The sequence below is a fragment of the Euprymna scolopes genome, chromosome 38 (assembly GCF_053919585.1).
Source record: "Euprymna scolopes isolate OS-2025 chromosome 38, ASM5391958v1, whole genome shotgun sequence".
Classification (NCBI taxonomy): domain Eukaryota; kingdom Metazoa; phylum Mollusca; class Cephalopoda; order Sepiida; family Sepiolidae; genus Euprymna; species Euprymna scolopes.
In genome coordinates, this window is record NC_136519.1 from 4,845,535 (window position 1) to 4,873,004 (window position 27,470).

Below are 27,470 nucleotides of genomic sequence, written 5' to 3' on the forward strand. Positions count from 1 at the left end.
CATTGCGTCAAAGTGTCATTTTGTCAGTGTTGTCCTTTGACGAGATATAACCAAACATCTGCAGAAATGTGAGAGGCGTATTAACTTTTGTGATACATTGTATATTGAAAGTTGAAAAATTATTTCCTAATTTTTATAATACTCAGATATTATTGAGACTAAGCCTTTCTGAGATTATTTTTATATTTGTAATATCGATTATTCTTTACTTTATTTTATTACTAGCAGGGAGACTCGATGTTGCCCGGAAATGAATAAGGATCAACTAATGTTTCACCCTCCCATGTTTTATTGTCATCGAATCGCTGAAATCACCCATTTTTAGATCCTTCCCGCAGTTACTTAGTCCACAATAGATTGTAGTCTACATTGCACTGTAGAGAACCTATTGTTCTTTTTGTCTGTTTGGTTTTTACTCACGTCCACCCCTAACAAAGCATATCGCCACTTGGATCTAAGGGGCTACTAATTGGGCCATGCCTAGGAAAGATTAACAAAATGTTGGTTTACGTTACATTTAAACTTCTAAATTACAGTAAGGGGAGCAGGAAAGGAATTCCAAAATATAGCTGTTCGAGGGAAGAAATTAGAGTCGAAAGTTTTCTGGCATTTATGGACCTTAACAGTGAATGGGGTGTGACTAAATACTCCATGCATAGGCGAATGGTGAACTTGTAGGGGTACATGATTCTCTCAAGTGTGAGTAGTCTTCTAGCACGATAGAGGGAATCCACTTTCCTTGCAGCAGCCTTTGCAGTGTCCTCACTGTATTTGTTCCAGTTTATATTGTCTGTGAATGTTAAGCCCATGAGTTTGAAGTAAGAATTCTCAGGTAGGGTGTTATTTGTCATGGATATCGGTGGTTGAAGAAGCGTCTTGCAATTGTTAAAAGGAATCAGCGTACTAGTAGTCTTACTAGCATCAAAAGTTACCATCCATTTACGGCCACATTCCGCAACGGTTTCGATAGCATTTTCTAACGATTCTTCCATTGTCTTAGATTTGTGTACATCTTTTTTTATTTCTTGTCAGTTTGTCCTACCAGAACCAGTCACCCGCTAACTCAGATTTTTTTCTTTTTTTTTTTACATAGGCATCACCACATTATCAAGGCCCAGAGGCCACTCAAGGATAAGGGTTAAAGAGTGTACAGTAGAAATTGGACAATATAGTAAGCATTAGTAATGAAAATTTGGTAAATTTGATAACTTATATGGAACGGCTCATCAAGAACTTATTTACGTTAGACTTGAAGACAACCATATTGTAGTCAGCCGGAAAGCAGGAAAACGGAAGACAATTCCACAGGCGTGCAGTTCTAAGAAAGAAGCTTTGTTCATGGAATCTACGTTTAGGTTTAGGCACAGATAAAGAGTGGCGGAATTATTGATAGTGTTTACAGCTAGACGAGTGTTTCTTGTGAAGGTTTGGCGAGGGGGGGACCATAGATTGAAGCTCAGTCGAACACTTTCCATGAAAATAACGATACATCAGAGACAAACTCGCAACATCTCTTCTGTGAGATAGAGGTTGCAAGGAAGAGAAAAGGACATCTCCTACGAGGCTACGAAGTCTATTTTGAACTCTATCAAGGCAGGCCAAGTCCTTTCTAGCAGTTCCTGCCCAGATGTGGCAACAGTATTCCATCCTTGGACGTACCTGGCTCTTATATAGATAGAGAATAGCATCAGCAGTGAGATATCTACCGGATCGATAGAAAGATCCCACCATTTTTCCAGCGGCCTCGGCAACAGATTTGATGTACGTGTTCCATTTAAGATCAGGAGTAATGGTCAAGCCAAGAAGCTTGTCAAAACTTGAGGCCTCCTGAAGACGAGAGCCATTCATTTCAATTGATGCCAGATGTGGATCAGAATGTTGATGATGTAAAGAGAGAAGCTTGGTTTTAGATGCATTAAAAGTAACCAGCCACTCCTTACCCCATTGTACTACGTGCTCAAGATCAGAGGAGAGAGAATTGGAGAGAACTTGGTCGTTTACTGTCTTAGATGTGCTACCATAAATGGTAGTGTCGTCAGCATAAATGTCTAGAAATGATGTAAGGATGTGATTTGGAAGATCATTAATGTAGATCAGGAAAAGAGTTGGGCCCAGGATGGACCCCTGAGGGACACCGGCATTAATACTGTGAGCTTCTGATTTTTGCCCCTCAACTACTACTCTTATGAACCTATCAGAAAGAAATGATTTAATAATTGAGAAGACATTTCCAGCAATACCATAGCTAGAGATCTTATGAAGTAAACCTATGAAGTAAAGTATTCCAACCGAGAGATCTTTTTACGACTTTAGCCGTCCCCTTAAGTGCAATTGTGTGAATCTCTTTTGCACTTGGCTTACCAGGTATATTTGCCAGGTAGTTTTTGAAATGTTTTTCCATAAGTCCAGTTGCTCCTGTAATAACTGGACTAATAGAAATCTTCCTAAGATTCCAATTTCTTTTCATGTCATTCGTTTTCTTTTCCCTTACAGCTCTGTTTAATCCATCATCATTGGGAACACTAACTTCTACTAAGGTTGCTTCTTTCGCTTTTTTTCCCATATCATTATGTCAGGTTTTATGGCTCCGTTTTCTACGTACATCGCTGCAGGAGTTGGATAGTCAAAGTGTATGGCTTATTTCTGACTGTTCTTTCTGAGAAAACAATATTATCAGGGAGGCCGTTAATGAATATCAGGAATAATAGTGATCAAACGATTGACCTTTTTTTACATAGGAATCACCACTTATCAAGGCCAAGAGACCACTCGAGGACAATGGTTAAAGAGTATACAGCAGAAATTGGACAATATAGTAATTGTTAGTAATGGAAATTCGGTAAATTTGTTAACCTATATGGAACGGCTCATCAAAAACTTGTTTACGTTAGACTTGAAGACAACCATATTGTAGTTAGCTGGAAAGCAGGAAAACGGAAGACAATTCCATAGGCGTACAGTTCTAAGAAAGATGCACTCCCGCATTAATGTTGTGTTGCTTGTATGTACATCCAGCAATAACAACCTGGATGGTCCTATTGTCTAAGAAGGGTTTAATAATATGTAGTATACGTCTAGTTATACCGTACGACTACATTTTTATTAGCAGCTCTTAATGGTTTGAATCAATGTTTAAAATGCAATAGATAACTAACACACACACACACACACAAAGTTTATTTTATATAATAGTAGAGGTTACAAACTATTATTAAAATAAAGTCCATCTTTGTTCAGAGATGAAGATTACTATGTTTATGCTTCTAAAAATCCAAAGTAAATATAGCCAACTTTCATGGAAATGGATATGGTAACAATCCTCTAACCAGCAATATGTTTTTATACCTGGGAATGCTGGGCATATATATATATATATACACACACATATACACCAGCATTTCAGCTCGGCGTTGCCTGGGTGTTTGGAGGTGTATATTGAGCAAAAAAAAAACGGTAAATTAATTCAACTTTGATCCCTATTATGGCCCCTTAACATTTATTGGTTTGAGTTCAAATCAAGTTATTAACTTATATGCATGTCCAAGGAACCTATATCTAAAATTTCAAGTGTTTAGACCCAAAATTGTCGGAGGAGTTTGGTAGAGTTCTCAAAGGTCAAATCATTGAACAGCCAAATTTCTGGGCGAAAACCGATCATACAGATTTTCTCAAATCTAAGTACACTGTACACACACACAGACAGACAGACACGCACACAGATACACAGACACGTTCACTTTTATATATTTACTAGCATGGGTGTCCGGCGTTGCCTGGGTATTTGGAGGTGTATGTTGAATAAAAAAAAAAGCGGTCAATTTTTTTAACTTTGACCTCTATTATGGCCCTTTAACATTTATTGGTTTGGGCTCAAATCAAGTTATTAAGTTAGATCCATATCCAAGAAAACTATATCTAAAATTTCAAGTGTTTGGACCCAAAATTGTCGGAGGAGTTTGGTAGAGTTCTCAAAGGTCAAATTGTTGATCTTTGACCCCTTAACAGCCAAATTTCTGGCCGAAAAACGATCTCATCGATCTTCCCAAATCTCAGTACTCTGAATATCAAATTTCGAGTCTGCAGACTTAAAATTGACAGAGTTATTGTGTAGGGAAATGTACACACACAGACAGACACACAGACACACAGATACATAGACACGTTCACTTTTATATATATACTAGCATGGGTGCCCGGCGTTGCCCGGGTGTTTGGAGGTGTATGCTAAAGTAACAAAAGGTCAATTTTGTAAACTTTGACCCTTATTATGACCCTTTAAAAAATGTATTGTTTTAGGCTCAACTCAAGTTATTAAGTTAGATCCATGTCCAACGAACCTATATCTAAAATTTCAAGTGTTTAGACCCAAAATTGTCGGAGGAGTTTGGTAGAGTTCTCAAAGGTCAAATCGTTGAACTTTGAGCCCTTAACAGCCAAATTTCTGGGCAAAAACCGATCACATAGATTTTCCCAAATCTCAGCACCTTACAGTCGGACACGTTCACTTATATATATATATATATATATATATATATATATATATATATATATATATATATATATATATTCTTTATGTAAATACAGTAAATCTTGCTACGATGTGCAGACCGTTTCAGTCATATTAGACAAGGCAAGAAAAGTTAAAGTGCAAAAATTAAAAAGGTTCGAGACCTTTTCAAATTTTGAGGAAACAAAACCTTAATTTTTGCCCAGTGTCAGTCATGGCAATTTCTCTCTGGCTTAGGTATTTCGGCCAATGTCAAAACATCGTTAATTCACGACTCGAACAGCAGCCGCGGATTGACATGATGTCGTAGAGGCGGTTGGGTTTCAATCCTGGCCTGAGGTAATTGCCTGTCTAGCCGCACTGATAAGCTGTGAAACAGCGAAACAATACTGTATGTGGATGACTATAATGCTCCTCATCTTAAGTTGAGCATATTGAGAAGTGATAAACCAATTACCATTAGCGTATAAAGCGATGCTCTTTGTGTAAACAAACCGAGCTTAGGTATTTCGGACGATGTCAAAACATTGTTAATTCACGACTCGCACAGCAGCCGCTGATTAGCGTAATGGTTAGGAGCCTTGACTGTCGTACAGGCGGTCGGGTTTCAATCCTGGCTTGAGGTAGTTGCCTATCTAGCCGCACTGATGAGCTGTGAAATAACGAAATAGTACTGTATGTGGATGACTATATATATATATATATATATATATATATATATATATATATATATATATGTATATATATATGTACATATATATGTACCTATATATATGAAACTTAGAGCTGCTGCTGCTGCTTTATAAAAGTTCATGACCAATCTTTACCGATAACTAAGGGTTTCTATATGACCTAATTGAAAAGATATATATATGTGTGTGTGTGTGTGTGTGTGTGTGTGTGTGTGTGTGTGTGTGCACGTATCCGACTTTCTCTCATATATGTGTGTGTGTTTGTATATGTGCGTGCATTTATATTTATATATATGTACTCACATGTGTGTAAATATATGTGCGTGTATGTGCGTCTATGTGCGTGTAGCTATATATATGTGTGTGTGTTCATGTACGAGATGCTATTTAAAAGTTCGGGAAATTCGACGATGTAAAAAGTATGACTTACCCTAAAATTTGGTTTCCATCGTTTTCCTCGAAGTAGTCTCCTTGATTAGTGTTTTTTTCTTTTTTTTTTTTTTGTTTGCGCACCGCTTCAGTGCTTCACGACTGGTACTGCTCACAATGTGTACAGGCCATTAGTTAGTCCGTGCTACGATCGGATTTTACGTGCAGTTCAAATCAAATCCCCCGAACTTTTACAAAGCATTTCGTACATATATATATATATATATATATATATATATATATATATATATATATATATATATATATATATATATATATTAGGTGTCTGTGTACGATTGGATTGGATGTAAATTTAAAAGAAATATTTTTGTAAAGTAATTTATTATCTAATGTGGCAGGTGTTTTACGACTTTATAAACTCTCGGAGGAGCAATAAATAAATTTAATAGAAAGAATCATATGTAACAATGAAAAAGTTTTAAATATTAAAAAAAAAATTATTTCGTCATTTAATAAAGTAATATATAAATATATACACACATGTACACAGACACAGGTATGTATGGGTGAGTGTGTGTGTGTGTGTGTGTGTGTGTGTATGTGTGTGTGTGTGTGTGTGTGTGTGTGTGTGTTGTGAATGTATGCATAGGTGTGTTCGTGTGTGCAGGTGCACGTGCGTGTGCGAGTATGTGTTCGACCGTGAGCACGTGCGCGTCTGTGTGTGCGATTCTGTGCGCGAGTGTATGTGTGTCCGTGTGATTGCGAGTGTTGTGTGTGCAAGTGATTGCGTGTGGATGTGTCCGTGTGTCCGTGTGTCTGTGTGTGCGATTGTATGTGTGTGTGCGCGAGTGTGTGCGTGTATATGCGTGCGATTGCATGTGTGTCTGTGTGTGTGCGAGTGTACGTGTGTATGCGAGTGTACGTGTGTGTGCGAGTAGATGTGCGTGTATGAGAGTTTGTGCGTGTACGTGTGTGCGAGTGGATGTGTGTGTTCTACTGTGTGTGCGTGTGTGTGAATGTATTTGTGTGTGCGTGTGTGCATGTGTGCGATTGTAGGTACATATGCTAATGTGTGTCCGTGTGCGTGCGTGTGTGCGAGTGTACGTGTGTGTGGATGTATGGGCACTAATGTGTGTGCGAATGTGTGCGTGTCTGCAAGTGTATGTGTGCTCGAGTGTATGTATGTGTATGTGTGCGTGAGTGTGCGAGTGTATGTGTGAGTGTATGTATGTGTGCTATGATTAAGGAATTAACAATCCATCGTAATCAAAAGTGCAAAAAAGGAAAACGAAAAATAGTGCGTATGTTCAGTAAGGTTTCGTTCTTAATTCTTCTAAAACGTTTTCAAAATGTCTTATTTCAAAAGAAAACCAAATAACTTAAAATTAGAAATACGTGGTGTTTTCATTCCATTTTATATTTTGAATATTGTCAAATATATTTTGTTTTGTTTTATTTCGAAAAAGGAAAAAATCTAACTATATTAACATGTCTTAGACGCACCACAAATTCTAAATATTAACTATTATACTTTTAACATCTGACATCTTGAGAATGTCTTTGAATAAGAAAAACAGATCATATGAACAAGTTTCTGTTTATCATTTTTAATTGTTCATATATATATATATATATATATATATATATATATATACATGAACAATTATATATATATAGAGATAGATAGATAGATAGATAGATAGATAGATAGATAGATAGATAGATTTATGTGTGTGTTTTCTTTGGTAAAATATGCTTTTTGAATTATATTTCATTCTTTGTGTATACCAATCCTTTCTGTTTAGAAGCTCAATGTTAGTTAAAAAATAACAGTAGAGCACATATTAAAAAAATTCCGACTTTATATTGCCATTCATATTTCTTTCTAAAGAAAACTTTCTATTTTGCTGTAAAGTATACGCGTGAAAAGAGTCGATATTGACATATTGATTTTTTTTTCCGATTAACGAAACAGACAGGTAAAAATGTTCCGGAATTTTGAAATGCCGAAAGAATTGTTTGGTAAGAAAAATAAATATTTGGAACTTGTAATGTTCCTATACTCTTATTATATATCTCACAGGTAAGAAATTTATTTTTATAACATGAATAGGATAGTCAAATTAATTAAGAATAGGAGACTAGATCTAATATCTGTAACATTTTTTCTTCTTAAGATTAAGGGAAGTGGTGTTTGATCAACACTGCTGGGGAGCAATGATTTAATATACTGTTTTGTTTTATAAATCCAGTGTTTCATAGTAAACAACTGATGATCCCTTAGATTAACATTAGTACTATAGTGATTTCGAGAGAGCGAGTTGATGCATTGATTGCAGGTGATTAAATGACTTAATGACTAAATAGTTTTCTCACGAATGATAAAAAATTTAAAAATTAAATATTTTTTTCTATAGGTTTAAAGATTAAAAACTTCCAAGACTATATATATATATATATATATATATATATATATGTGTGTGTGTGTGTATGTATATATATATGTATATATAATAACAATATAGCTATATATATATATATATATATATATGTGTGTGTATATGTATATATATATGTATATATAATAACAGTATAGCTATATATATATATATATATATATATATATATATATATATATGTGTGTGTGTATGTATATGCTATTACTATCGATTAGCAAAGACTGTACGACTACCATTAACCGCGTGAAATAAGGTTGAATTTAAACATTTTAATTTTGAATATTCTTTACGTCAGTCAGACAGTGATCTAATCGTTATACGATAATCCATGCATAAGAGCTAAATTGACTGACTTTAATTCAACTGAAAGTGCTCAACCATAAGAAACGAATTTCTTAAAGGGGCTGTCATAATTATTTTTTTACCATAATATATATATATATATATATATATATATATATATATATATATATATATATATATATATATATATATATATAATGTGCGCATTCCGAAAAGATTTATTTAAACACGTGTTTTTTAAAGGTCTTCTCTTCAATTGTTAAGGAAAATATTTTTTAGTTTTCATTAAATTTATTGAATACTAAAATAAAACTGGTATAAAAACTGTTTGAATTTCGAAAACTTTCTACTTAATCGATTCTTTTTGTGCTGTTGTTTTTGTGTAATCGATTCTTAATATCAACGTGTCCTTTCAAAATCAGTTTGAATATTACAAGTGTCTGTTGCATCGATACGTATTTCATTGATATTTATTATTCTGTCAATGTTTCGCATTTGCGCCTGTTTTACAAGTATTTTACAAGAATGTGCTCCGATGAACTCATAGCACTTGTGCTCCCTAGATTAACCTGATAATAAGCAAAATGCGACCCCATTAACTGTTAAGCTTTGGTATTCTTTATTATTATTATTATTATTATTATTATTATTATTATTATTATTATTATTATTATTATTATTATTAGGTAGAATATGGTGGGACAAAAGTGTCATAACGGCCAAACAATTGGAACATAATCGTCCGAATTTGGTCGTCATTGACAACGTCTAAAAAAACTGGCAGATTGTAGACTTCTCAGTACCCTGGGACAGGAATGTGAGAGAGAAGGAGAATGAGAAGTGGAGCAATTATGCTCCATTGGCCTTGGAGATAAGGCGTATATACGGGGTTAAAACACAAATAATCCCGGTCGTAGTTGGTACACTAGGAGTAGTATCAAGTCGTCTGAAAGGACAATTGAAAAAACTACAAATCCCCGATGTTTTAGGCGGCCTTCAAACCTTTGCAATCATAGGTACCACAAACATCCTTAGGAAAACCCTTGATCTTTGAAGCTCCTGGTTTGAAGCCGGGATTAAGGGAAATCCTCTGGATATGAATCCCATCCCTTTCCAGAGAGACGTTCATAAACGAAATCAGAATAATAATAATAATAATAATAATAATAATAATAATAATAATAATAATAATAATTATTATTATTATTATTATTATTATTATTATCATTATTATTATTATTATTATTATTATTATTATCATTATTATTATTATTATTATTATTATTATTATCATTATTATTATTATTATTATTATTATTATTATTATTATTATTATTATTATTCTCAATAGCAATATAAGGAGAAGAATGTTGGGTCTTGGGGAAAGTAGACAAGAGGAAAATTGCTGCCTTTAAATTGTGCTGCTACCGTAGTTTTTTCGAGAATCAAAACATTGATAAAAATATTCTCTTTTCATAGCCCGTGTAATATATATAGCTATGCTGTCATTTTATATATATATATATATATATATATATATATATATATATAGAGAGAGAGAGAGAGAGAGAGAGAGAGAGAGAGAGAAAGAGAGAGAGAGAGTTAGAGAGAGAGAGAGAGTGTGTGTCTTGGAAGTTTTTAACCTTTAAAACTATATAAAAAAACTTATTTAATTTTTATATTTTTTTATCATTCGTTAGACAACTATTTAGTCAGTAAGCCGTTTAATAACCTGCAATCAATGCCCTCTCGAATTCACTATAGTATCAATGTAATTTAAGGGATCATCAGTTGTTTACCATGAAGCACTGTTTTCGTGTAAGCTGAGTGGACAAACGTGCAGCAAACGAATGGGTTCTGAAGAAGATTGGACCATGCCGAGGACTGCTGGACAACATCAATGATAGGAAATTACGATTTTTGGAATATGTGACCAGAACAGACGGCCTAATAAAAGATCTGCTCTTTGGTATGACCCCTAGCAAATGAGGATATGGAAGACCAAAAAAAAAAAAAGACACGGTGTTAGACAACATGAAGGACCTCGTGAACATTAAAATAGTTGAGTTGCTCAGAATGGTGCAGAATCGGAGTCAATGGCGACGATTCGTGAAGAGCGCTACGGCTGGCGAGTAACGAAAATTCCGTCAAAGAAAGAGACACTGTTAATGTTCCTACGGAGGATAGAAGATTGATGTTGGATTTACTTTCGCCAATCGCGTAACACTTATTTTGTGTTTTAGTCCTTACATTCTAGGAGTGATGTTTCTGATAAAGGGGGAAGAATTCCTGTTTACTGAGTCAGAATCTATTCCATCTAACACTTATTATTGGCTAGTTGTTGAAAATGACCACAAAAGTTTTCTTCGCCAGAATAAATATCTTCAGAAAGAAGAACTGGAGTAAAAAAATAAATCGGTCTAATATAGTATTGAAAGGAAGAAACAAAAACTTAAACGAATAAAGTATTGATACATCAGATTAATTGCTATCTAGGTTTGAGTTTTTAATTCGACAAGATAACTTTCTATGTTGAGATTCAAGAAGATAAATATACATCACCACCCATATATACATACATATAACTACTTCATTTACTCACATAAAATTAATATACGAAAGTATAGATTTATGCGTAAACGTTAAGCATTTACTTCAAAAGTGCTCAATACATAGGTAGAGCTAGTTAGTAATTTATAAAATATATATGGCGATTAAGCTACACTGAATATTCGGCGTTTCATCCACTCTAGGATTCCTCAGGCTTATGCGCATAAGCCTGAGGCATCCTAGAGTGGATGAAACGCCGAATATTCAGTGTAGCTTAATCGCCATATATATTTTATAAATTACTATATATACATATATATGTGTATGTATGTATGTATGCATATATATATATATATATATATATATATATATATATATATATATATATATATATATATATATATGCGCTTTTATTTTCAAATAAATAAGTAAATATGAGCAACTAAAACTTTTTGAAAGGCATTTTATTGATTTTGATTTTCTTGGATACAAATCGATTTAAATTGCAATCGTCTAGGTGCTTCCGTACACCATTGAGTTGATTAATGCCTAAGAAATGAAAAATATTAAAGAAGGGCTCTTTTTTTGTAAATACATTCCTTCTCAGTTCTGAATTTTTTTTAGATGAGCTATAAATGTTTGCATTATTTATATTAATTGAACAATTGTTCTCATTTTGAGTGTTATCTGCACAATCGGTCATAATGATAACATCAAAAAAAAAATTTTTTAACTACATCTGGTTAAAAAAAATAGATAATACGCGATTAACTATACTGGAAACAGTAAACTCTTAGTTTCGTATTTTGTTTCTTTATTTTTTCTTTTTTTATTACATTTTCATCCCAAACAAGTCATATTTCCACTTTGATGTAAGGGCTACTATTAGGGACCTAAGTTTCAGGAGTACTATGTAGAGAGTTTAGCTACAAGATGTCTGTTCACATTATACTTGAACTTCTGCATGTCAGTACAGTTGGGGAAGCACGAAACTGGAAGAGAATTTCAAAGTACTTCAGTTCTGGGGAAGAAGCTATTTGAGTAAAAGGCTTTCTTACATCCAGGGATCTCAACTGTGTAGGGTGGAACTTTGCTGCTTGTCGGGTTTGTCTGGGGTATTTTCTTCGAGGGCCTACAAGTGTTTGTAGTTCGTCAGAGCATCCACCATTAAAATACTTGTAAAACAGACAGAGGGATGCAACATTTCGTCGGTGGGATAGGAGTTGAAGTTTAGATGACAATTCAGGACCTATTAAGTTGGCAACTCTCTTTTCTAATAACTTACAAATTGATTGATAAAAATTTAATTATAGTAAGTTTTCAAAAATTATATCCATAGAGTTCTCTGATAGTTAAATTATGTTTATAATTTGTGTAAACTTACTTTTAATCAGATTAAAAATTTCGAAACCTTAGAGTTCAGAGCTACTGTTTTTTGTTTTTTTTTCCTGCAAAAACATGGCGACTTTTACAGCTGACGAATGTCGGAGGTTACATCGACCGAAACGTTGTGCAGATAACACTTAAGATGAGAACAATTGTTCGATTAATCTAAAAAATACAAACATTCCTTCTCAATTAAACTAGTGAATATAAACAAATAAAACTTTTTTGAAATACATGTTATTGATTTGAAAAAAAATTAATATGGAACAAATATTTGATCTGTAGATTATTGCAGAATAATATAAGCGTGGAAAATACAACGTTTTTACAATGACCACGTTATTGACTTCCTTCTAACCATAGAAAAATGTCGACTGTTGGGGAAAGCCAAGCTAGTGTGCCTAAAGGCAGAGCACTCTGCCTTGTTAAGAATTACCTGATCGGCCTCATCGACCTCGTCAGCCTTTCCCGCTTTATTCTACTAAGCCAGCAAACAATAACCTTATTCAACCCCAAAGAAGAGAGAAAATACCAGAAAGGGTGAATACCCATGAGATGAGATGAGACAATTATGGTCAATTTGTGAGAGGGGTGTTGCTCTTTATTACCGTTGGGAAGGAGGTGTGGGTTAAAATTTTCCTGGCGCCATCATTACGTTTTTCATCGAAATGACGGTTACTTCTAATTTTCAGCGAGTTTCGCGCAAATGACTGGAAGTATCTGACGATTTGGGCTAATTTTAGACCATCCTACCACGCAAAACAGACCAGAATTTATTTATTGAAAAAATATATTCCTTTCAATTACGCAAGTAAATATTAAAAATGTTAAATGTTAAAAAGATGTACATGTTGATGATTTGAGAAATATTAATATGGAACAATTGTTTTATATGTAGATTAAGCAGAATGATCTAATATTGGAAAACGCAGTTTTTAAAATTTTACCAAAAAGAAATCGAGATGAAATAGAGACACAGAAGGAGGTGGGGATTCTAAGAAACCCAAATTAATACTTTTGGCTCTAATTTCATTGAAATTTATTATCCCAATCCATTATTAGTTCTAAATATCCACAAACCTCTGATGATTAAATTAAGTGAATATGAGTATTTTGTCGTTTTTTTTTTTTTTTTTTACACAGTGATCACCACTTATCAAGGCCCGGAAGCCACTCAAGGATAAGGGTTATTGCAAGTACATTACGTTAGTGTGGAAATTTGATGAAGTGTTTACTTAAGGGGGCGGTTCATTAGGATAGTCTTGATAAATAGTAAAATATCTCGTCAGAAGCTGCTCAGAGAACTCTATCGTACTTCGACAGAGTCCCAAAACCGGATTTTCAGCCTAGTAAGTGATTTTTTTATCTCTTGCCTACAACCTCTTTCCAACGGAAGAGACGTTGCGAGCCTGTCTCTACTCTATCGTAATTTTCATGGCACGTGCTCGTTTGAGCTTCTCTCTATAGTCCCCATTTGCCAAACTTTTACACAAAACACTTGTCTAGCTACAACCACTACGGGTTCTGGAAATATATTTTGGTCTATAATTTCATTGAAATTAATCAGCCCAAGCCCTTAATATTTGTGAATGTCCATAAACGTCTGATAATTATATTCAGTGAACATGTATATATTTCTCAGTAAATAGGGAAAGATATTTGATATCACACGACTTACTTATGGTCCATAGGTACCCGAGCAGTCGATGAAAAGATGAGAAATAAAATATTTTATTGATTGTGATATTGTTAATTATTTCTACAAACAAGCAACGCATGTGTGGTCCCTCTGCAACTCGAATTATGTAAATTTAATATGTTTTACTGATTTATTGATGGTCGTCTGATTCGTGCACTTGTAGATTTTTTTTTAATCGCCTCTACATGGATGGAATGCTTTCGATTGGTCCGGTTGTGTACGAACTGTATCACTAATGAGGATGTGAAGAACACAGTCAAGCAAGCAGTCGGGACATATGAGCATCTATTTTCTAATGTTTAAATGGAGAGAAATGAAATGGTTCGATTAGATCACACATTCATCAGATCTTGCAATGGCAATCCTGCAAGAACTGTATAGGGAGCAAAAAGGAGGGATAGACAAAGAAAGATATAGGGAATAACATTCGAGAGTTGACAGCACCGTCGGGTTCCATAACATACCAAGGACAGCAGAAGAACCGGGTGTGGTTGAAGAAAGTCGATGACCAGATATTCTTTGGCGCCAACACAGTCATCCTGACTACGGTATTCCTTCCGACCATAAGAAGATGAGTCAAGGCAGCACCCCTACGGGCGAAGCATTCTGGCTTATTAATAATTATCTGAGCAGCTTCGTCGGCATTCCCCAGTTTAAGCGTCTTGGGCAGTAAGTAACAAACTTACTCAACCCCAAAGAAGGGAGAGAATATCCCTGGGAAGGTGCCCCCCCACGAGACAGATGAGATGAGATGAGACAATTATGGCCAATTTTTTTTTGGGGGGGGCGCACTCTTTATTACTGTTGAAGAGAATGACAAATTAAAATTTTCTTGGTATCAGCACTACTTTTTTCAGCGAAATTATAACGCTGCTTGATTTGGCAAGTCCTTATTTGCCATTCTAATGAGTGACGGGGCCGTGATCTCAAACAGACAATCAGCCGCGCAACGTTATAAGCACAAAAATAGGAAGAAAGAAACGTTCTAGTGGTTCCTGAACCTTCTCGCCGTGAAAATACAATGGGTTCACTCGGTATGATGTCAGTTAGAAACAAAGGCACAGAAGTCATACGCCCGATTGTAACAAAGGACGTAGGCCGTAGTTCGTATTTCAAACGTTGTATTTTAATCAAAGTCAATAGACTAGCCAAACTGAGGGGTCACTGAGGTTCCGCTTAATCGATAGCCTTCAAAATGACAGTTAATTTTCGGTGAATTTCGAACAAATGGGTGGAAGTAGACGACCATTTAGGCTAATTTTAGCTCCTCTTCGCAAAACAGACCAGAATTGTCTCAAAGTAAGTGCCATTCATAAGTTGTAAGAAAATGTACGTTAATAGTCAGGTTTATTAATTCTGGTATTTGGAGAAAGGGAGACAAATCAAACTTGGATAGAAATTTAACATAGAAAAGCCTACCAAAAAGACTTAGTATTAAAACTAGACTAAAATGACTTCTACGAAAACAGGAACATTTATTTTCTATAAAACGAAGCTGACAAGCTGGACTCATTGATATTTTAAACATAGTGATATCTCCGTTCAGTCTCAAGTAAACAGTAGATATCCCCCGTAAGGGTAGCTACGTGAGTAATTGTGAGGCAAGGGTTTCGCAATCCTCAACCACACCTCTCCTGAATCGGCACTGCTTGAGTTCAGTGGCAAAGAGAAGTGCTAGACAACTGGAAACAATGCCGAGATAAGCGGAGAGCACATACAGTACCTGGAATTCCTAAATGATCACCGCTTTTAGTACTGACCAAGTTTAACGTTGTGAAACTTCGATGTTCTAACGGGAACCGATGTGCCAACGCGATTATGCCGTATATTTTAATTAATTCAAAAAGTTGAAATATATAAGTACATATATGGGCATACATATAAATTATAAATGAAACTTCAAGAAAAGTTTAGTTTAATAATTACGAATTTACTTATACCAAAGTGAGGTAATATATTATCGATTTTATTAAAATAAATAAAATTATACAAAAGTCCAGGATACAAATAAATATTGAAGGTAATTAAGCTCAATGGTTACTACCTAGTCAAACAGAGCTCATATATAAGAATTCTATGGAATAAAAAGAGTTATGGCATAATTGATATTTTGTGATAAAAAAAATTCAACACTAACAATATTTGTTGTGGTTATTTACAAAGTATTAAAATTATACCATGAATTTTCTATTCTGCTGAATTATATATATATATATATATATATATATATATATATATATATATATATATATATATATATATATATAATCTATGTATGTATATAGCTCCCTGTTATTTCCTGAGATATTTATTCTTGGAACTATCAAAGACAATTTACCATCACGGTTATATTAAACAGTAAGTCCATATTTACTGATTCATATATGTGATTGATTTTGAAAAATGAAATCGATATGCGAAGATTTATAATCTTAATAAGACTTTCGTTCGTTTATCTATTTTTGTTCATATGTCACGTGACTTCGACAACCCAGTATTCTACATTGCTAACAGCCTTCTTATATATATATATATATACATATTATATATATATGAGTGTGTATATACATATATAAATACGCATATATATATATATACATATGTGTGTGCACTTGTGTGTGCGCGTGTGCGTCAGTGTATGATATAATACAACTATGTGTTAGCTATAGGTACCAACAGATTCAACAATAGCAGATCAATGCTTCATCAGTGGTTGAACTAATGATGAAGGTTGAGTATCCAAATCTCTAAGTTTGATTTACTTAATGCCACAGAAACCTCCAGTATGGATGGCTAATCAAGCATATAACAGTATAATATAATAACAATATAGTATTTTTAGTAACGAAGAAAATCTCTGTTATTATATTATATATGTGTGTGTATGCGTGTGTGTGTGTGTATGCGTGTGTGTGTGTGTGTGTGTATGCGTGTGTGTATGAGTAAAGTTAGTGAGATAGAACCCCAACAGAAGGCTCATTTACTAAGAGGACATAAAAATATGAGCGTAAAATGTAGTTTTTATATGTGTTACAGTTGATCGATTCGTCGGTACCGTCGGTTTTCAATTCATACAAAGGGGACCTATAATTGGTATGCTTTACCGGACTCTCTTCGGTCTCTAGGACTATGTATTATAAAAAATTTGACACGTATATGAACTGATTAAAAATAAACTAAGACGAACGTACAAAATATATAACTTTTTTTTTTTTTCTAGCTTGACCCCTTCAAACCTATTTTAACCGGCTAAAGACCCGTAAAAAAAACGGTCCATAAAAATCCAATCATTTGAGACTCCTAGCGCCCCTCTGCGACTTTTAGTTTCGGGAAAGAGTGAGTTTCAAAATATGAAGACAGACAGACAGACAGACAGACATATATATATATATATATATATATATATATATATTCTTCTATCTAAATAAAACAGAAGATATACGTGTGTGTGTCTCTGTGAAAATATTTAATCGATAAACCCTTAAACTCCTGGTCACATAACACAGAAATTAACAGGAAATAATAATCATACACCAACGATGGTTTATAACAAGTAAAATCTTTAGTTGGATGGATGTATAATGCATACAAAAATATGTCGGCAAGTTGAAATGCAAAATGTTCGTTTCAATCTGCCGATATAGTTCCATTACTTTTGTGCATGCGCAAATACAGTCCTAGCTCGCAATGATTTAAGTTAAAATGTTTCTTATCTATCTGTGAAACTGCAAGAAACGCGGCTGGTGCATTGAATATTTTAGTTTCGATTCTAGCTGATGGCACCCAAGTAATATTTTTTAACGATTGAAATCAGTACTAAATATATATATATATACATATATATACATATATATATATATATATATATATAAATATAATATAAATATATATATATATATATATATTCAATAGAAAATTGGTTCTGTAATAATAAATATTAAATCTGCATCAATTCAAATATATTCAGGCGTATTATCTTTGCTACTATATATATATATATATATATATATATATATATATATATATATATATATATATATATAGGAGCAAACAGTTAATAAAACCTGTTAAAAAACACTTTGAAAAAGAGTTAAAAACATATTTAATCTGAAAAGGAAACACTTGATAGGTGGATAGTTCTTAATCCGCAGAGTTTCGAAGAAATACTTTCCTTCTCATCAGAGGGTAGGAATTAGCAACATGTGGGATCGGATTTTGCGTACAAAAGTATTTGATGAAACAAATGGATAGTCTGGTGAAAGAGCACTAGACAATCCATTCACATTTCTTCACCATATTCCCTCTGTTTCACTTTTTTGTTATAAAGTAAGATCTTTGACTTACTTGTTTCATCAAATACTTTTGTATGCAAAATCCGATCCCGCATTTTGCTGATTCCTACCCTCTGATGAGAAGGAAAGTATTTCTTCGAAACTCCGCGGATTAAGGACTATCCACTTATCAAGTGTTTCCTTTTCAGATTAAATATGTTTTTAACTCTTTTTCAAAGTGTTTTAAACATGTTTTATTAACTGTTTGCTCCTATTATAAGCTCTATCTCGTATTTGGTTTTATCGAGCTTTTACATCTGGATGAGATAACTTTATAAATATTAATTCTTTAATATTCACAATATACTTTAGTTTTACCATCTTGGATCATTTTGGTAAATTTAATTGTAATTTTTAATTTATATATATATATATATATATATATATATATATATATATATATATATATATATATATATATATATATATATATATATATATATATATATCCGAGAGTTTACAATGTTACGAGCTGCTTTTTGTTGATGTAATGATTTGCATCAATAAAATATAATTAACACTCAATAATTTAACCCGCGGGCCTGTGAATAAGTGAGAAATAGTACAAAGTGAAAATTTGACTCGTATAGTACTCGAACCTGTACCTCAGAAAAGTAAACAGAACACTGAAAATGGGCATCATATTGGGCCACATAAAAAGCGCATGCGTCCACCGGTATTCGAAATTGAGCAAATAAACAGACGTCTCTCATGTATTTTCCTCGATAAATGTCCGAATTCTGTACAAGTCTCATATTTACACTTTGTGAGATTCTTTGCTTTTTTTCCAGTCCGACGGACTAAATAATCGCCTGTGTAGTTATATTACAGGCATATAGAATAAGATTTATAAAAATTACAGCTTAATACATAAAATCCTATATATAAGTGTGTGTATATATGTGTGTAGTATGGAAGACCAGAACACCATCACATTCTAATAAAGTGACCTGAAATCGATGGTATCAATATTTTTCTGATCTTTTGTAATGCATATATAAATAAATAGTACGCTCTTATTTTGTATTTTTCTAAATAACCGAACGCTCTAAAACATGTGTGTGTGTGTGTGTGTGTGTGTGTGTGTGTGTGTGTGTGTGTGTGTGTGTGTGTGTGTGTGTGTGTGTGTGTGTGTGTGTGTGTGTGTGTGTAATCAATTATGATTATACAAGATAAACAACAGTTGAATACTGACGATTTTATTTAATTTGTAATTTTTGTGAGTTTTTGGGATTTTTTAGCGTTTTTGTTATTTATTTTTTTTTTTTTTTACAGGTGAGAATTCTCAGACCGGCCTAAATAAATATTTTCCGGATAAATTAGATTCTAAATAATAGAATTATGTGGTACAAGTTACATAGTTTGTTTGACAACTAATATCCTGCCTTAACCTAAACACGTACGCGCGTGCGCATGGACGCACAAATGTACACGCACATACACACACACACACACACACACACACATATATATATGTGTGTGTGTGTGTGTGTGTGTGTGTGTGTGTGTGTGTGTGTGTGTGTGTGAGTGTATGTTACAAACAAAGACGCTCCCTTAACACACATACACATATTTATATACATCTATATAGGAATACACGCACGCACACATATACACATATATATGTATATATAGTAAGAACATATATTTATGGCAAGCAAGCTATAGAGGTATTTTTGTTCATTAGACTAACAAATCATCTTATGAGCTCCTAAAGAAGAGTTTCTCTGTAGTATTTTAGTAAAAAATGTATTAGTGTACGATTACTAAGCTCTACTTATGTAATGAGCACTGCTCGAATTCATACAAAAAACATATTGTCATACATACATAATATAGTATTTGATAATATATAAATACGTAAATTACTATTTAATAATATATATATATACATATAGTATTTAATAATATATATATCCATAATATAGTATTTAATAATGTATATATATATATACATAATATAGTATTAATAATATATATACATAACATAGTATTTAATAATATATATATACATAATATAGTATTTAATAATATATATATATAATATAGTATTAATAATATATACATAATTTAGTATTTAATAATATATATATACATAATTTAGTATCTAATAACATATATATATACATAATATAGTATGTAATAATATATATATATACACAACAGTATTTAATAATATATATAATATAGTATTAATAATATATATACATAATTTAGTATTTAATAATATATACATACTAATAACCGTTACATATATACAGTTATATACAAACAAGAAAATTGATGCTGACAATAATAAATTAAATTAATGCTGATAATAATAAACGACAATATTTATTAATCCATCAAATATTGAAACAAGTAATCAAAACAAAGAATTTCATGGGTTAAAAATTATCCTTTATTTGTATTTCATTCTTGAATATTTCATGGATTAATAAATATGGTCAAATATTCAATTCTTAAATTTTATTATAAAATTCTCTTGCTTTTTAACTCTTCTATTTACTATATTGAGCGCTGGAGCGGTTTGTTATAAATTTATTTATACTTATGCATATATGTTTGTATAGTTATCTATGTGAGTGTGTGTATCTATATGAGTGTGTGTTTGTGTGTGTACATATATATATGCGTGTGTGTGTGTGTGTGTCTGTGTCTGTGTGTTTGTGTGTGTACATATATATGTGCGTGTGTGTGTGTGTGTCTGTGTCTGTGTGTGTGTGTGTGTATTGTAAAATAAATAATAATGATATAATAACGCTCTTTGTCATAGAGCACTTTTTGATAGACACCGGAGTTTTATAGGATTTACATTTAGGATGTATATATAGCAATAAATTATTTATTTTATATGTATACACACACACACACACACACACACACACACACACACACACACACACACACACACACATATATATATATATATATATATATATATATATAACCGCGAAGTAAGAATTTTTTTTTTAATTTTTGGAGTATTCTGTTGAACAATAAATTTACTTGTAAATTTTATAAATTTTAATTCAAAATCTTAATTTGTTTTCTTTCCATTATATATGTGTGTGTGTGTGTGTGTGTGTGTGTGTGTGTGTGTGTGTGTGTGTGTGTGTGTTCAATATGAAGGAGGGAAGGGTACGCTGAAGTGTTTTTGGAACGATTTTAATCGATTTTTTCAATAAATTTACTAAACGCCATTTTTAATTATATATATATATATATATTATTTATTCATATATATATAAATTATATATATATATATCATGTCGAAAAAATATTCTTATATATATATATATATATATATATATACACACATACGAATTCGAAGTACTGTGCTTAAATATTGCGGTGATGTGTTTTGCTTTTATTAGCACTGAATGTATTAAAAGTTTGTTATAGCGCTACAAATAACAAAATATGACGAGTGATCATGTATCGATTCCCGTGAGATTTATGAGCAAAATTTGATTGCACTTTTATAATCAATCACCATACTTTCTAACCATTATCAATGTGATACATGTGTGTGTGCACGTGTGTGTGTGTGTGTGTGTGTGTGTGTGTGTGTGTGTGTGTGTGTGTGTGTGTGTGTACATATGTTTATGCCTCACGAATCTATATGTAAAAATCTGTGCAATCATCGGTACGAATGAAACTGATAGCGTTGTAAGGAGGCGGGGGATCGATTGAGTGCAGTAAAGCATATTTTTTCAGGTTCACTCAACAAGTGGTCTGGTTCTGGACATAGGTTACACTCGAACTGGGCCGTCTGACAGTGCTCTGAAAATTATACATTACCGAAGATCCGGGTCCGGGAAGGACGTCGTAGGGTTTACTTGTGCAGCAACAGAACAAGTAACGGTTGTAATACTTCCGAAACTGGTTACTGAGAAAATAAAGGGCGAAGGGGTTAACGCACGAGTTGATGAAAGCCAGGCAGAAGCTGGTCACCTTAAAAATATGCAAGAACTGATTAAAGTCGCCGTCGTAGAAGTAATAACAGAGCAGGTAGATGTGACGGGGTAGCCAGCATATGACGAAAAGGACGACGAACGATAGAACCGCCTTGGCGACCTTCAGACGGGCCTCTATCTGCTTCTTGTAGGCTGCCCTCCCGTTGGAATCACCGGGGATCTGTTTAGCGCTCAGGATCAAGATCCTCGCCATCAGGATGTAAAAAGCTCCGATAATGAAGAGTGGGATGAGGAAGAAGGTGAAGAACTTCAGCATCACCATCAGCTGCGAATACCACAGCGGTAGATAACCCCCAAAATCCGACGTGGGGTACAAGATGCAAACTTTGTATGAACCCAGCGTTTCATTGGGCGAAAACTGTATTACGGTAGACGAGCTTAAATCCGGTATGGCTAAGAGAAGAGCGACTAGCCATAGGCAACTAGCTGTAGTGACCGCGCGGACGATGGGTCGTGATTTGTGTTTGGCTATCGGGTCTACGATAGCGATGTGTCGGTCGGCGCTGAGAGCCGTTAGCATGAATACAGATACTCCGAGGGAGACTGTCTGGAGGTATTCGTTCACTTTGCACATAACCTCTCCAAACGGCCATTCCGGCAATATATAGATGAGAGCGTTAAAAGGTACGGCAATTAATATGAGAAGGAAATCCCCGCAGGACAGGCTGACAATATAGATGTTGGGCACTACCCTCATCTTCCGGTTACGCAGGACTGTGTATATCAATGTGCCGTTTCCGACAATACCCACAAGAAAAGCAACGCCGAATAAAATCGGTACAATTATTCGCTCCATACTTCTATCCAGGATGTGTGATTCGTGGTCACCTTCTTCGCCGGCTGTCAGGTTGAGATCCATACTGGCCAGTGCCTTGTTTGTTGTGGTCGCAGACATGGCGTAGTCGACCATGTCCTGGACTTATGTTATTGGACTCGACTTTATGAGTCGATTGTGTCGGTTTTGTTTGTTTGTTTTTTGTTTTATCCGCGAAAAAAGTGGAGTTCACTAGAGTCACAGTCAGGCTTCTCATAAAGTTGTTACTGTTAGTGTTGATTCGTTGATTGTGTGAGGAGGCGCTGCCTTTTGCGAAAGTGAGAGCGACGATTCTGTGGAAGACTGGTCACGTGATTCAAGCGGCTTGGAATTACGCGTTTTAACATCTGGAAACTTTCATTCATGAATTTGTCTGAGTTGTGTGTTAGCGCGCGCACAGGCGCACACACGTACATAAGCACGCTCTTACGCGTGTCTGAGTGTGTGTGGGGGGTATGTTCAGTGCTTAAAACAAGACGTCCTCGCAGAGGTCCTGGATTCAAATATTACTAGATACTAATCAAGTATGAATTCAGTTTCGTGATTGTGTTGTTTTGTTTTTTTTTTCTGTTTTATTTTCTCTTCTTTTATCTTTTTTTATTTCCTTATTTTCCCCCTTCTTTTATTTTTTTTTATTTTTTACTTTTTTTTCTTTTTAATCGGCTCTTTCGTTTTTTTTTTCGTTGTTTTTTGTTGTTTTTTCCCCTGTTTTCCTCTATTTTTTTTTTTTTTTTTTTTCACTTTTTATCGTTCAAATTTAATTCTTTCCTTTTCTCGTTTCTGTTCTCGCGCTTACGCTGTTTTTGCATATCTACTTTATCCCCTACTTTTTTTTTTCGAATTTTTCTTCATTTTAATATTTCTTCAACTTTCCGCCATTATTTCTTTTTTTTTTATGGCTTATTTCCTCGAATCCTTTATTTTCTTGGTTTTCCTTCTTTATTTCTGTGTAAATAATTTCTTAAATTCTTTAATGCCTTCTCTCTCTTCGTCAACTTTGCAATATTATTTGTTTTTGACATAAAACAAACAACAATAAACTTGACGTATTTTTTATTTCATTTTCTTTTTTTGTTTGTTTGTTTCCTTCCTTTACGTACATTTTTTTTATTTAAAATCAATTTTCAACTAATTTTCTTACGCTTTCCTTTTTTTTCTAACATTTTTCTCTAATTTTTTTACGTTTATCTCTAATTTTTTACGTTTTTCTTTTTTTTAATCTTTATTTTTTACGTTTTTCTTTATTTTTAATTTTTACATTTTTTTTCTTTTTCCTTTTCTTTACGTTTTGTTTCTCTTTATTTTTTACGTTTTTCTTTTTTTTAATCTTTATTTTTTACGTTTTTCTTTTTTTTAATCTTTATTTTTTACGTTTTTTTTATTTTTAAGTTTTACATTTTTTTCTTTTTCCTTTTTTTTACGTTTTGTTTTTCTTTATTTTTTACGTTTTTCTTTATTTTTTTTATATTTTACGTTTTTCCTTTTTCCGTTTCTTTATATTTTCTTTATTTTTTATGCTTTTCTTTATTTTTTATGTTTTTCTTTATTTTCATGTTTTTTCATTTTTTTTACGTTTTTCTTTATTTATAATGTTTTCCTTTATTTTTTATTTTTTTCTTAATTTTTACGTTTTTTCTTTAATTTTTTACGCTTTTTCTTTATTTTTTCTTTATTTTTTACTTTTTTCTTTGTCGTTCTTTATTTTTACGTCTTTATTTTTTTATTATTATTTATTTACGCATAGATGTTCGTCCGTCGGAACCACAATGGGCATCTGACATCCTAGAGTGATAATCAGATGATATGCTGGATTGTGGAACAAATGTTGCGCAATCTCTAACCACACCTTTCCTGAGTTGACACTGTTTGATTCCAGTTGCAAGTAGAAGTTCAGGACAACTGCAAACAATGCCGAGATAAGCGGAGAGCCCATACAGCGACTGCTATTCTCAAATAATCACCCATGTGGTACTGGTACTAAGAACGTTGTTTAACTTCCGTATAATCTAACGGAAACCTGTGTGTCAACGTGATTGCCGTATATATATGTGTGTGCGTGTGTGTGTGCGTGCGTGCGTGTGTGTGTGTGTGTATGTGTGTGTGTGATTTATAAATTAATCTACACAATAAATCTCACCTGTTTGTTTAAATGTATTTATGTTTGTATGTCTGCCTAAAACTTTCGATAAATACGACATTTTATTGCTAATTGCCTGGAGCGCCTCGTACGGGAATGTCGACGGGGCTGCCCAGGCCCTTTTTGCAGTTTAAATGAAAGTTTGCGAAACTAGTTTTCTTTTATATATTTTTTCTTTTTCTTTTTTTTAAATATATTTTTCTTTCGTTGTTTTATTCTTAATTATTTGTGTATTTCGGGTAACTTTTCGAGGTTTGTATGATCTCCAATTTAAAATTATAAAATGTGTGAAAACTTTTCTTTTTATTTCGCTTTTTTTATTTACGTGTCATCGTTTTCAATTACCGTTTGAAAAATAAGAAATTCCTTGTTTTAAAACAAACTTTCATGTTTTTCCCTTATTTCTTTGTCCTGTCTACGCTTCCCTTATTATTCTTTTTTTATTTCTCATCTCTTTTAATTCCTTTCTTTGTTTTATTTTCTCTTTCTTTTTTATTTAATTCTTCTCTTGTAGGGTTCTTTTATTTCTGTCCGTCTGTGTGTGTGTTTGTGTGTGTGTTTGTGTGTTTGTGTGTGTGTGTGTGTGTGTGTGTGTGTGTGTGTGTGTGTGTGTGTGTGTGTGTGTGTGTGTGTGTGTGTGTGCGCGCGCGTGTGCGCACGCGTGCGACAACCATTCAAATATGTCCGTCTTTGATTTTTCTTTTAAGAAAAACTGTTCCGTGCTGCTTTTTTTTTTTTTTTTTTTTACTGCCCAACTTTCTTTTTACTTTAGAAAAACGGATAAAGAGTCTCCTTTTTCTTTTCCGTCTCTTTTTTTTTACCCTGTTTTATTTAATCCATTCCATCTATTCCTATAAACGTCAACTTGTCGAATGCTTTCCGACTGTTCGACTCCCTCTCCGATCAAATCACGTAAATGTAAATATTCGGCTCCTTTAGCAGCCGCCGCTACTTCTTCAGCAGGTGCGACTGGTTCGATGACAACAATACAGCGTTTTTTGTAGGGGGTTTTGTTGGTTTGTTTGTTTTACTAGGTAGGTCACCACTTATTAAGGCATGGGAGACACTCGAGGACAATGGTTAGATGTCAGGTAGAGAGACTACAAGAACATTTTCGGATGTGCTTGAGTAGAGCAAGGTTTTTCAAGATGGTAACTCAACAAGAACCTATTCATTTTAGATTTGAAGATTGCCATGTTATAGTTATATGGAAAGCAAACATATGGGATTGCGTTCCACCGATGGGCAGTTCAAGACACTCTGCTCGTGGAATCTTCGTTGAGTTTTAGGCTCAGATAGAGTAGGAAAAGTAGATGCCGGTTGTTACAGGAGAGTATTTACGGAGGAAAAGCCATAGATTGAAACTCAGTCGAGTAACTGCCATTAAAATAACGATTTATGTTGTAAATCTTTTAGTAATAAAAAATTATTGACGACACTTTTTGTACAAAATAATACATAAATAAAACGGGATGATAACATTTTGTTAGTTTTTTCTTTTTTCAAAAATTAATTATCTCGTGGTAGATTAGACATCGAGATGCTACTGGAACGAATGCTAAAACGCAAACGGTTCTAATTGCTTACCCTTTTTTTCTCCAGGTACATTTCGATACGCTCTATCCGTCATTTCCTAAAGTTAGTAAGTTTTATCATGAACGTGTGAACTCAAATAGTTTTGAACCAATAAAAATCTTTCCAAACCTTCAAAAAGTAACATCTATATGTGAATGTAGTAAGTGCGAACTTAGAAATTCTTATAAGACCAAGAAAATCAGTTTTAAGCAAACTCTACTAATCGAGTAAACAAAAGAAACCCAACCAGGTCTACTCAACACTTCCCCGTGTATTTAGGCCAGTGTGTTAATGGGCTCCTCTGAACTCAATAAGTAACGTATCCAGCCTTCTTCACTCGCGCAAATCTATACACGCACTAATAACAAGAAAGGTAAACCTACACACGTGCACAATACCACGCTGCCAAATACTCACATATTCATTCTATGAATATATTGACTTGTGACTACTATTCACTCAACGTTTTTACACAAACACCTGTCATACTGTGAACATTTATTAACATGAAGGTAACTTTTATATTCTTATTTCTTATATAAAAATGTTTTCTTATAAACGTTTTTATTTCTCCATTTTTCATTAATAAAACTCTGTTTATGTGTTTGGGAGTAATTACTACCTGGTGACTCTTTTATTAATTCAAT

General features: G+C 33.5%; 1 protein-coding gene across 2 annotated transcripts in view; it reads right to left on the reverse strand.

Moving 5' to 3' along the window:
• LOC145263053 (neuropeptide CCHamide-1 receptor-like) overlaps positions 1 to 26,414 on the reverse strand; it is a 177,193-nt gene extending 150,779 nt beyond the window's left edge. Inside the window, exon 1 of one of the 2 annotated variants that reach the window (XR_013864463.1) lies at positions 5,630 to 7,941. Coding sequence is in view for 1 of the 2 variants with exons in the window: in XM_080119882.1 (XP_079976008.1) it covers positions 22,122 to 23,207 (1,086 nt within the window). In the remaining variant the exon portion in view is untranslated. Of the gene's footprint in view, positions 1 to 5,629; positions 7,942 to 22,121 lie in introns of those variants that run through there. The other variant, XM_080119882.1, reaches the window with a different exon arrangement.
• Positions 26,415 to 27,470: the final 1,056 nt, after the last annotated feature.